At 42.6% G+C, this 13,478-nt stretch overlaps 1 protein-coding gene across 1 annotated transcript; it reads right to left on the minus strand.

Annotated features, from left to right (window-relative positions):
- Positions 1-4,930: 4,930 nt before the first annotated feature.
- Positions 4,931-11,630, minus strand: myl2a (myosin, light chain 2a, regulatory, cardiac, slow). Its single transcript, XM_052125526.1, has 7 exons — positions 11,557-11,630; positions 9,349-9,441; positions 7,363-7,438; positions 7,172-7,276; positions 7,000-7,078; positions 5,331-5,379; positions 4,931-5,229 (listed from the first exon to the last, which is right to left on the minus strand). Exons 1-7 carry the CDS (start codon positions 11,557-11,559, stop codon positions 5,125-5,127), a joined length of 510 nt encoding a protein of 169 aa, XP_051981486.1. The 5' UTR covers positions 11,560-11,630; the 3' UTR covers positions 4,931-5,124.
- Positions 11,631-13,478: the final 1,848 nt, after the last annotated feature.

A 13,478-nucleotide genomic window follows, 5' to 3' on the forward strand; every position in this document is an offset into this window, starting at 1 on the left:
CATCAGCGTCAATCGCTGCATCGCCCCCCATTTACATTTACATTTATTCATTTGGCAGAGGCTTTTATCCAAAGTGACTTACAAAAGAGGAAAAACATCAGCGAATCATCTTAGGGAGACAGTGGTACAAAAAGTGCCATATTACAAAGTTTCACTCTCATTTACATTTACATTTATGCATTTGGCAGATGCTTTTATTCAAAGCGACTTACAGAGCACTTATTACAGGGACAATCCCCACGGAGCAACCTGGAGTTAAGTGTCTTACTCAAGGACACAATGGTGGTGACTGTGGGGATCAAACCAGCAACCTTCTGAGTACCAATGTATTATACAGAGCACTTATTACAGGGACAATCCCCCCGGAGCAACCTGGAGTTAAGTGTCTTACTCAAGGACACAATGGTGGTGACTGTGGGGTTCGAACCAGTGACCTTCTGATTACCAATGTATTATACAGAGCACTTATTACAGGGACAATCCCCGCAGAACAACTTGGATTAAGTGTCTTACTCAAGGACACAATGGTGGTGACTGTGGGGTTCGAACCAGTGACCTTCTGATTACAAGTGATGTGCTTAAGTCCACTACGCCACCGCCACTCCAAGTGACAAGAGTTGCAGAAAGCGTCACAGACGGTCGATTTTACCAGTTAGCCCCGTATAAAGCGGGAGGTGTGTGGAATAAACATTGAAAACATGTATTTGGAAGAGAGCAGGAATAAAAGCGTGCAGTTGCTTTGATAGCAGAAAGCAGTAAAATGCAGCGCTGACCCGGGTCATGTGATGACCCTTTATACGTATATCACTCACTTCTGCACATTAATCATTGCTCTTAACAATCACAAAAGTGACCGATTATGCTTTCAAAATGGCGAAAGGAGTTCGGATCCCTGACAGTATTATTATTATTATTATTACTTTCATGCATTTATTTATTTTGTGGAATTTGATAATTTTCCAGAAAACCTGCACTCATATAATGAAGTGGAGGTGAAGGGGATGAGGACTTTCATAGTCTTTTGAGAGAGGTGGGGAAATGCAGTCACTACAAAGCGATCCATTTTGCTACACGCATATGCATAACATGCACTTTAACATGCAAGCTTGCAGGACAGATGTGTGCAGAGTGAATCATAATGTTTGTCCCCCCGCGCTGCGCCTCCCCTTTGGCTCTCTGGCGCCCCCCAGAGGAGGCGCGCCTCACCAATTGAAAACCTCTGCTGTACACAGTTGCAAATGCATAATTTTTACCATTAATAAATTTAGGAAATGTAAAACTAAACACTTTTTGAAACTGATTTACAACTAATTTCAAGATGTCAATTATTCTGTAATGTGTAAATCTGAGAACTTGTTTTAAGAAATCCTATCAATGTATCTTCTTATTTTGTATATAACCTTTTTAAAGTACAACCCCGATTGCGAAATAGTAATTCTATCCACCCTGTGCTATATTGAAAGCACGACAACAACACTTTATATGATGGTTTACCTTGTGAATTTAATAGCTTTTTTAAAATATACACTCATTTCAAACCAGATGATTGCAACACGTGCCAAAAAGGTTGGGACAGTCGAGCGTTTTCCACAGTGTCAATGTCAAAGTCAAGTTTATTTCTAAAGTACAAACACTACTGAACAAAGTGCTGTACATTAAGACAAACACAATAACACAAACGTCATTAAAACACAATGGAATGAGACACTTCCAAACATAAACCTAAATATCCAAACATAAAACAACCACTACATTTCAAAGCCAAAGAGAACAGGTGGGACCTAACAGACAGTGGTAAACTATTCCACAACCTTGGGCACTGAGTATCATCAGCATTATAATGATAAGAAATGCCATGTTTTTGAAATATTAAGCAGAGGGGCAGCATATATAAGGACAATAAAACTGGCCCTAAAACTGAGCCTTGCGGAACCCCACATTTAATAGATGATGAAGATGATGAGAAATTTCCAATTTTAACAGAGAATGTTCTACAGTACTGCTGCTATAAGCAGACTACACAGTCTGCGTATGGCGCCAACTCCCTAGGGGGGTGCCAACTCCCTAGTGGGGCACCATCTTACCCCTGCCCTTACTCGAACGTTATACAACGTTATTCAAGGAATAGTTCCGAAAGCAGTTGCGGAACATAGATGATCGCTTCACGCTCATATCACGTGTACCCCCCCCGCCCGCCCCCGGCCACCTGATAGGACATCAATTTGGCCTTTGAGATAAACCACCTTAGGGCCATGCCATGCCAACATCCTGTTTAAGCCGGTCACTGAGAACAGCATGATCAATTGTGTCGAAAGCTGCACTAAGATCCGATTAAATTAGGGCAACAAAACTACAAGAATCAACTTTTAACAATATATAATTTGTCACCCTAAGGAGAGCTGACAACTGTGCTGTGACTTGGTCTAAACCCTGACTGAAAGCAATTAAAAACATCACTTTTTGTTTAAAAAAAGAGAAATAATGTCCACAATTTTGGACAAAAATTTTAGTTTGGAGAACTACATTTCCAATGGATCCAAACTGGGCTGGATACCCGCGTGCACACCACATAGACAAAATACTTGGACCCAAAACATCTACCATCTCTTTAAGAAGTGTGACGTCACCATTTCTTCTAATAACACTTATTTGTGGTTTAGCGTTATCCTGCTGGAATACGCAGGGACATCCCTGGAAAAGACGCCGTTTGGATGGCAGCATACGTTGTTCCATCATTTGTACGTATATTTCTGCATTAATGGTGCCCTCACAAATGTGCAAATTACACTAGCCATGGGCACATGCGCTACGTCTCCATCGTAACGTGCTCAACATGTCACGTGATAAGATGCGCGGATTGACGGTCTCAGACACGGAGGCAACTGAGATTCATCCTCCGCCACCCGGATTGAAGCAAGTCACTACGCCACCACGAGGACTTGGAGCGCATTGGGAATTGGGTGTTCCAGATTGGGTAGAAAAGAGGAGAAACAAAATGCATGTATCTGAAATACTGCCCATCCCTGACTACAACGATATCCTATTTTCTGTTCTGTGCAGTCCAAGCTCAGACATTTTTAGGGGCAGTGGCCCAAACTATAATAAACATCAGCGGTGGCCTGTCAGAAAAGGCAAGGGAGCTTCCTCAAAAATGTATTCAAAATTATTTTAAGAACAAAGTGATTAAATTAACAGTTGTTTTAAACAATTTACCTGTTTACATACTTAGCTCAGATTCCTTTAAGAAAACAAATATACTGTATATGCAGTCGTGGCCAAAAATATTGGTAAATTTGAGCAAAGGCGGCTGTGAAAAATAAAGAAGTCTTTATTGTTTATCCTTTTGATCTTTCATTCAAAATATTCACAAAAATATATCCTCTAATGGATATCAAACAATTGCAAGCACAAGTCGTAGTCCAAAAACTAATATTTTTGTCAAATATATGTGACACAATTATTGGCACCCTTTTATTCAATACTTTGTGCATCCTCCCTTTGCCAAGATAACAGCTCTGAGTCTTCTCCTCTAATCCCTGATGAGGATGGAGAACACATGACAAGGGATCGGAGATCATTCCTCCATTCAGAATCTCTCCAGATCCTTCAAATTCAGAGGAGCGTGTTGATGGACTCTTCAGGTCGCCCCACAGGTCTTCAGGTCAGGGGACTGGGATAGCTATGGCAGAACCTTGATTTTGTGGTCAGTGAACAATTTTTGTGTTGATTTTGATGTTTGTTTTGGATCCTTGTCCTGCTGGAAGATCCAACCAGGGCAGAGGCAGTCAGGTTTAGATTTAGGATCTGTTGGTATATGATAGAGTCCATGATGCCATGAATCCAAACAAGATATCCAGGACCTCTGGCAGAAAAACAGCCCCACAACATTAAAGATTTAACCGTGGGCATTGGGTGGTACTCATCTCTGTGTGCGCCAAACCCATCTCTGGTGTTTGCTGCCAAAAAGCATTTTTTGGTTTCATCTGACCACAGAACCCGGTCGCATCTGAAGTTCCAGTCGTGTCTGGCAAACTGAAGTTGCTCGAGATTGTTGTTGGATGAGAGCAGACCTCCCAAACCACTGGTGGTGATGTAGGTGATGTCTGATGTATATTTGAGACTTTCTGAGCCTAAGACTAAACTCATTTCAGCAGTTCTCCAGCTGTGATCTTTGGAGGTTCTTTGGCCACTTGAACATCCTCCTCACTGTGTGTTGAGACGATATAGACACACGTCCTCTTCCAGGACGATTCTTCAGACCTCCAGTTGATTGGAACTTGTTCATTATTGCCCTGATGGTGGAAATGGGTATTATTTTCAGTGCTTTAGCTATTTTCTTATAGCCACTTCCCATTTTGTGAAGCTCAACAACGTTTTGCCGCACATCAGAACTTTATTCTTTAATCTAACACACTGTGATGGATGATGAAGGGAATTTGGGAATACCCCTGTGAAACAGGAAGTCATGGATAAACAAGTCACCCAGGTGTACTAAAAGATTTAAATATGAATGGGAATATTCTTCAGATATGTTTTACTAGGGATGCAATAATTGTGACCATGCATATATTTTAAAAAAATATTAGTTTTTGGATAAAACTTGTGTTGTGTTTGCAATTATTTGATATCCATTAGAGGATATATATTTTTGTGAATATTTTGAATGAAAGATCAAAAGGATAAACAATAAAGACATATTTTTCACAGCCTTATTTGCTCATATTTACCAAGGGTAAACCCTTGTATAACACCACTGTACACCTGCCCTGATATACTGTAAATGACATTTGCCAATATGCACATTTAAACTTTTTAATATAGTTGACTCTTGTCTTAATGTATGCCAGTGTGCTTTAAATATGTTCCCTATGTTACCTTGCCCCGGTCTCCCCTATACTGTAGGTATTTATTGGATTCTTACAGAATTGCATAAATAAACGTTGACATAAGACGAGATAACGGTGCAAAGATTGTCGTTTATTTTACAAACACTGACACAATATTACACAATGAAAAATCTGAATATTCTCCATTGACTTTGAGCTCGGATTCAAGCCTGTCAATCATAAATAAGTGGGCGTGGACTGGCACGCAGGGAGCGCTGGGATTGGCCGAAGGGCTACATCATTCCTGGTCTTTCTCTTCTCCGTGTGTGATGATATGGACCAGATTTTTGTAGTCCAGGTTTCCCGCAGGGTCCGGGGGGAATGCGAGAAACATCTGCTCCATCTGAGGATGAGGATGAGGATGAGAGGTCAGTGGAATTGTCACTGTATCCATGGCAACCTGCAAATCATCAGTGTCAACCATAAATGTGAGACGTCTCTCACCTCCTCTGCTGAAAATCTGTCAGCTTGTGTGGTCAGCATCTCGGTCACGCTGAAAAGAAACGGATAAACGACTCAATCAGCACCCATGAAATCAATTCAAATGAACATAAAATCAACATTGAACCAATTCATTTTTTAAATACTTATTCTTGGTCTTATTGGTCACGTACATACCGCCATCCACCCCAGTGGAGCAGCCATGGCTGCGGCCGCTTGGAAGCGGAGGAACGGCCGCCGACCGCGAGGGGAGAAGGGGCTGCTAACCAACCGTCTGGACCGGTCAGGGCCGCTACCAGGGGCGGAGGAGTCCCCTACCAGCCGATGAAACGAGGCGGGGTCTGAGACCGCCGACCGCGTGCGGAGAGGGGCTCGCTGGCGACTGCCTGGAGCGGGAGAACCGCTGCCAGGGGCGGGCGAGACCCCTTCTGTTCCCAGAGAACGCGGCGGGACGTTCCGTCCGCCAGGGGCTGGAGGACTGCCTCTGATCCGCCCGGGGAGGCGCGGCTGTCGTCCATTAGAGGGTTGGCGGAGTGGCCGAGGACCAAACTACGGTGTATTGGAGAACCGGCGAGTGAGTGTCTCTCTCTCACTGCTGCTCCTTGTTGGCGTTTCCCTCCCCTTGTCCCCTCCCTCATCCAGCTGGACGGGGTGGAAGGCACGCCCCTCCCCAGGGAAAGAGGGGGGGGTGTACGTCATGCCGGGGGCTCCCCAGCCTGAGAGAACGAGAGAGGAATGTGACAGGACCAAGTGTGCCGCACAAGCCCTCAAAAGTGAAGCCAAAACGTCTCGATCGCCCCCCGGTGACTGGTCCTAGTATAGGTCATAAGCCCCGCCTCCCCATGTTATTCAACGGGACGTGAGACCAACTAAACAATTAAATTACACTTCACATATCTTTTTTCCAAAGATAGTTTCTGTCATTTACTGTCGTTTCTATCACGTTGATGTCATTTCAAGTGTTTGTTTTCAAAATAAGTTTGTTTTTAGTTATTTGATGCTATAAAAACGCTGCTGTGACATCATGATTGACAGCTGTGATTGACAGGTTCTCTGAGCTAAGTAGTCACTGAAGCACCAACTGACTTTTTTCGGGATCTTCGGAGGACTGAGGAGATTGGAGCTTTAAATTTAATATCTAAATTTCTATAATTAATTATTTCACACCGTCATAAGTCAAAAGTCAAAAGTACAGGGGCGTGTGCTTGCGATTGATTCAACGAGAGTGAGGGCGGGGCCTTGATTTCGCGGCTTTACTTCCTGCTCACTACTGCGCAGGTCTGGTCCCGAAATCGCAACTGCGCAGACTCAAGTCCCAAGATGTCAGCGCCATATCGGGACACTGGCGGCTTCAGTTCTCACCAATGGAAAAGAGCGAAGGGGCGTCGTCCATCTTTTTTTACAGTCTATGGATAGGAATGGTGTTTAAAATCACAACCTGGCCCCGCCCTTATCAGGCTAATTAAGCCTCCGAGAGGGATAAAGGCCGACTGCGGACGGTGGTGCGACAGAGAGAGAGTGTTTACGGGCAGCTGTCCGTCCCATGTGTGTGTGTTTGTGTCTTTTTGTTTTTTGACAATTATTTATATCGTCAAGCCGGTTCTCGTCGTCATCAGATCTGGAATTAAATGCATTTTTATGTTGACACAAAAGAAAATATTGAACATCCTACTATTCCTTCTTGAGAATTCCCTTCCCCTCAGGATCAAACACTTTGAAGGCATTTAAGATGGTTTCCTCTGGATCAGCGCCTATAATGAAACAAACTCACGTCAGTATTTGAGCACGAGTGTGAATCTAAAGTACTTCCCAAGAAGTGTCCGTCTGGCCTCGTGAAGCCTTACCCTTGAGTTTCTCTCCAAACATCGTGAGGAACACGGTGAAATTGATCGGTCCAGACGCTTCCTTCAGCATTTCGTCAATCTCTTCTTGTTTCACGTTGAGCCGACCTGTCAATCAAAAGACAGGACTATCAGATGGACAAAAGGAGTTTTTCTTTGCACTTTTACAAATGTGCAATCTTGTCTAAACCAACCTAAAGCGGCAAACGTGTCTCTCAGGTCGTTCTTGTCAATGAAGCCGTCTCTGTTCTGGTCCATGATGGTGAACGCCTAAAAACATGGAGAACAACCATTTCATCCCAGAGGAAAATTGTGTTGCTCTTTCTTAGTGAGTATTTGTGTCTCATTATCTGGTAAAATAATATCTAAACATCTAAACCGGAAGAATTACTGGAGAAGCAGAACTGGCATGAGATATTAAGTCTAGTTTTTGGGGGTCTGTGTATCTCAGCGAGTATTGACGCTGACTATCACACCTGGAGTCGTGAGTTTGAATCCAGGGCATGCTGAGTGACTCCAGCCAGGTCTCCATAGCAACCAAATTGGCCTGGTTGCTAGGGAGGGTAGAGTCACATGGGGTAACCTCCTCGTGGTCGTGATTAGTGGTTCTCGCTCTCGGTGGGGTGCATGGTGAGTTGTGCGTGGACACGCGCTAGGTCTCCATGGTAACACGCTAGGTCTCCATGGTAACGGCTCAACAAGCCACGTGATAAGAGGCACGGATTGACGGTCTCAGAGCGCATTGAGAATTGGTTGTTCCAAATTGGGGAGAAAGGGGGGTCTTGTTTTCTAACAACATTTGGTGCAATTTATGCTTATAACAAGAAAAAACTATTTGCCAATGGGGTAAGAAAAATAAACTTGTTTTCCCTTTCAATCAAGATTTTTTTCTTGTTATAAGCATAAACGTTATTATATTTGGTTACATTTCTCACAAAACAAGAAAAATGTAATGTCATTGTGTTTTAAGTAAATGTATCTTTTTTTTAAGAGTGTTTAGATATTTGCAGACAAAAAAAAAGTTTAAAGTTTTTGTTTTTCTCCCATTTGGAGACCTAGCTTGTTACCGTGGAGACCTAATGCGTGCTCTAATCACATGGCTTATCAAGCTCTACCATGCACACCTCACTCGAGAGCGAGAACCACTAATCGTGACACGAGGAGGTTACCCCATGTGACTCTACCCTCCCTAGCAACCAGGCCAATTTGGTTGCTAAGGAGACCTGGCTGGAGTCACTCAGCACGCCCTGGATTCAAACTCACGACTCCAGGTGTGCTAGTCAGCGTCAATACTCACTCAGATACCTATTGAATCCAAGGCGTGCTGAGTGACTCCAGCCAGGTCTCCTTAGCAACCAAATTGTCCCGGTTGCTAGGGAGGGTAGAGTCACATGGGGTAACCTCCTCGTGGTGGTGATTAGTGGTTCTCTCAATGGGGCGTGTGGTGAGTTGTGTGTGGATCGTGGAGAGTAGCATGAGCCTCCACATGCTGTGAGTCTCCGCGGTGTCATGCACAACGAGTCACGTGATCAGATGCGCCGATTGACGCTCACAGATGTGGAGGCAACTGAGACTCGTCCTCCGCCACCTGAATTGAGGCGAGTAACCGCGCCACCACGAGGACCTACTAAGTAGTGGGAATTAGGCGCTGCACTAGACGCTTACACTTCCCAATTCACTTTGGAATTTTGCTATGAAATTGAAATGTATGCATCTTAAAAATAGGCTGAAATATTAGTTTGATTGCATGTTGCATTGAAATACCAAATTTGTCTCAAATGTTTCTCCTAAAGTCCTACAGGAGAGACACAAAAGGAAACAAATGAGAACGTTGTTGAATAAGAGTGATGACATCTAGAGACGACGTGTGAAACGACTGGGGTCTTTATATTATATATATATATATAATATATTATTATGGCACAATTCCAGATTGGGAATTCCACACATGTGCCAGTTATCCCAACAGAATTCCGTGAATCTGGTATGTTAAGCAGAGTCTCTATAAATATATATAAGCCCTCGATAGGGATCAGACGGGAATATCAGATTGCACAGTGTGTTCCCAGACGACGCCTCTCAGACAATACCAGCTGCGCCCATCCAGAATAACTCTTTAAAGAACGAGGGCTTGACGGACAACCAGACAGTCAAAGAGACAAAAACAAGAGGCATCCGACCTCCTTGAACTCCTGGATCTGAGCTTGTTCAAACATGGAGAACACGTTGGAGTTTGCTCCCTCTGCAGACCTTTTCTTTGCCTTCTTGGGCGCCTGCGGAAAACAAGCAATAGTAGTTGAAGTTAAACACAATTATAACAACATGGGCAAGGTTTCTGTCTCGTAAGCTGCTCCATGTTGTGAAACTCTAGGGTCAATTAGAAGTATAATGTAATACATCCATCAGTCGCATGAATGTACCTGCCAAAAAGTTGCATTTTTGTGCATAATATGTTCCATCCAAAGCATCTCGTATCCTTCTTAAAGGCACAGCTCATAATTACACTGATAATTGTCCTCATTTACTCATCCTCATGTCATTACAAACCTGTATGCCTTTCTTCTATGGACCATAAAAGCAGAAGACAGAACGATCACGCTGCTCTTTATCACACAATGATTGGAAGATTTTCAGTGAATAATGATTCAAATTTCAGTCTGATTTCTCACAGAGCTATCGAATGTTTCCAGAAGTTTGACAGCCCTTTGTACCCATCCACACGGCAAAAAAAAACATTTTCTTAATGAGTATTTTGGTCTTGTTTTCCCAATGGACATATCTGAACATTTGCATGACCAAAAAAACAAAATCTGACAATGGGGTCAGAAAACTAAACTCGTTTTCCCTTTAATATAAGTGCATATTTCTTACCCCCATTGGCAAATGATCTTACCCCATTTGTCTTCTTGTATTAAGCATAAACCTCACTAAATTTAATTTAAATAAAAATCGATACAGAATATCAAATGCAATTTTGCTTGTCAAGTAAATCTTGTTTTAAGAACGTTTCCGATCGTTTTACTGCGAAACAAGATACAAATACAAATGAAAGGAATGTTCTGGATTCAACACAACTGAAGCTCAATCAACAGCATTTGTGACAATGTTGATTACCCCAAAAACTATTTCGACTCGTTCCTCCTTTTCTTCAATAAAAGCACAAATGTGTGTTCCAGTGAGACACTTCCAATGGAAGTCAATGGGGACCATATTTACATTACATTTATATTTATGCATTTGGCAGACGCTTTTATCCAAAGTGACTTACAGTGCACTTATTACAGGGACAATCCCCCCGGAACAACCTGGAGTTAAGTGTCTTACTCAAGGACACAGTGGTGGTGGCTGTGGGGATCAAACCAGCAACCTTCTGATTACCAGATTACCAGTTATGTGCTTAGACCACTACACCACCACCACTCCATTTGGAGGGTTTAAAGACAGAAATGTGACACTTATAATTTATAAAAGCACTTGCGTATATTAAAACTTGAGTATTATTTCAGCTATTTTGAGCTAAATGATTAAATCATAATTTTTACAGTCGTTTTAGGGTTTGTTTATATCGTCACGGCAACGAAGTAAAATTGTCTATATCTTTCCACAGACGACGTAAGTGATTTTATCACCGTAAAATCATGTTAACACACAATATCATTTACGTCTTGTGTCTATACGTTTGAAACAGTGAGTATTTTAATGTTTACAGATTAAACCCCATTGACTTGCATTGTAAGCAGAGCTGGACAGGGAAGAGAAATCCGTTCTGCATAACGCACCGGCTCATTTTAGCTTACCGTGGCCCATTCGGCACGTTTCGCGGCCTGCCCGGTTCTCCCGATGGCCAGTCCGCCCCCAAAGTGCGTCCAGGAAAATGCCCGGTATGCCACATTACCAGTGTTTCACTTTAACCTCGATTTATGCTGTCAATTGACTAACTCGTATTGAACCCGGAATATTCCTTAAACATCTCCTTTTTGGGGGTTTGGAACAACGTGACGGTGAGTAAATGATGACCGAATTTTCAGTTTTAGGCAAACTATCCCTTTAAATCCTCTCTCTCGGTCTGTGTTCATGGTTTACTCAATCCTAAAGTCCTTCAAGCATCAGGACCCGTGAAACTAAATCAGCGATCAAGCGATAAGTGCTCGTGTACCGCTGATGGTGTCAAAAGACAGTGATGTTATATTAGGCCAATTTAGACCCCATCTTCAGCCTATGGGGGCGTCCAGTGCGCCGGTGAACACATTTTAATTGTGGAAACGATTTGTGCACAGAATGGCCCAAATCCAACACAGAGACGTCTCTATAGCTAACCGTGAGCCACTATCTAGCACAATCGATTCCCAAACCATCCCTAAACCCCACAGGTTGTTCTGGTTACTCACCATGAGCAGTGCTGGACGGAGGCGTTCACAACAATAAGGGACTCCCGAAATTCAGCTGGACAATGAGACGTGGATGGACAGCCTTTTGTAGACTAGCCGTGCTGTTATAAATAACACATACCCTGTTTAGGAAGTGACAGGTAGATAATAATCCTTCATACACACACACACACACACACACACACACACACACACTCGTCTGTACCCCAACCTCAAGGTCCATTGTTATTTAGGAACGGTTTAGAATAACAGGGGCCTTATTCTCTGAAATGAAAGAAATGTTTGGTCATTGCTCAGCTGTTTGATTCAGTGATGCCCATCCACAGCCTGTTTTCCTGTCAGTTGTACAGTATCTCCATATCCTTCAGGGATTTTAATATTAAGATCATATCAGTTTTTGGGAGAAAATAAATGACATGAGTTAAACTTATTTGATTATTGTAAACAGCTACAGCCGTGGCCAAAAGTATTGGCAGTGACATAAATGTTGTGTTGTTTGCTGCTTCAGTATTTGTAGCATTTCATACGTTTTAAAGGCTTTTATTGGCCAAAATAAATGCAAAGAGTCGATATTTACAATGTTGCCTCTTGTTCTTCACAACCTCTGTACTTCACTCTGGCATGCTGGAGATCAGCTTCAGGGCCAAATCCTGACTGATTGTGCATGGCAGTGTTTTTGTGCAGGATTGTGAGCGAGCCCACTCCCTGCGATGAAGAGCAACCCCACACATGGATGGTCTCAGGATGCTTCTCATGGTGTCTTCACCTTTTCTTCTCCGGACTATCGATTTTCCAGATGTCCCAAACAGTCCGAAGGGGGCTTCATCATGGAAAATAACTGTCCAATCCTTGTACTTCCTGCAGAATGTCAGTCTGTCCTTGATGTTTGTCTTGGAGAGAAGTGGCTTCTTTGCTGCCCTTCTTGACACCAGGCCATTGTCCAAAAGTCTTCGCCTCACTGTGTGTGCAGATGCACCCGCACCAACCTGCTGCCAATCTTGAGCTCTGCACTGGTGCTGACACGATTCCATAGCGGACTCCTCAGGAGGAGACGGTCCTGGTGCTCGCTGGACACTCTGGGACGTCCTGAAGCCTTCTTCACTGCAGTTGAACCTCTCTCCTTGAAGTTAGATCCGGTAATCGGTTCTTTCAGGTGCAATATTCTTTGCAGCAATTTCCTTGCATGTGAGGCCATTTTGATGCAAAGCGATGATGGCTGCTCGTCTTTTAATAGAGGTAACCATTGCTAACAAGAACACAATGATTGGAAGCACTTCCCTCCTTTTATAGCATCAGTCTGCTCTTATAATCCAATCAGAATGATCGAGTGATGTCACCTGACTAGTACTCATTCACACTTTCCCAGGTGCTGCTGATATTAAACTCTTGATATTAAAAAGTATGTAATTGCTTATTACTAGAAATACATATTATTGATATGAGGAATGGAATTTCAACTAATAAAGCTGTATTTTTGTATTTACTACATATTCACTAATTGAAGGAGTGTTTCACTCTGGCTCAAAATGCAATTACAGATTTCTACTGTATCATTCGTTTCATACCAGCTGTAATGCCAAATATTAGAAATGTACTACTTTCGCATAAAAATGATATATTTTGACATCAGTTGTTACATTGTTACTATAGTGCAAATGTCCATTCCTGATATCAGCAATGAAATAACAACTGCTGTAAAAATACTCGTTTTTTATATTTCTAATTCTGTTTTTTACTATTCTGGCAATGGTGATTTCAGATATCTGGATTTCAGACAGGAACATATTGAAGGGATTCTTACTACAGTTACAATCACATTACAGGTTTGTGATATTAACACTATGCCACTACTGAAAACCCAATTACGTTAATAAATTAGAGTTTTTACTAGAAGTAAAATGCTGGGATTTTTATTTGGAACT

Source organism: Xyrauchen texanus, chromosome 4 (genome assembly GCF_025860055.1).
Source record: "Xyrauchen texanus isolate HMW12.3.18 chromosome 4, RBS_HiC_50CHRs, whole genome shotgun sequence".
Classification (NCBI taxonomy): Eukaryota; Metazoa; Chordata; class Actinopteri; order Cypriniformes; family Catostomidae; genus Xyrauchen; species Xyrauchen texanus.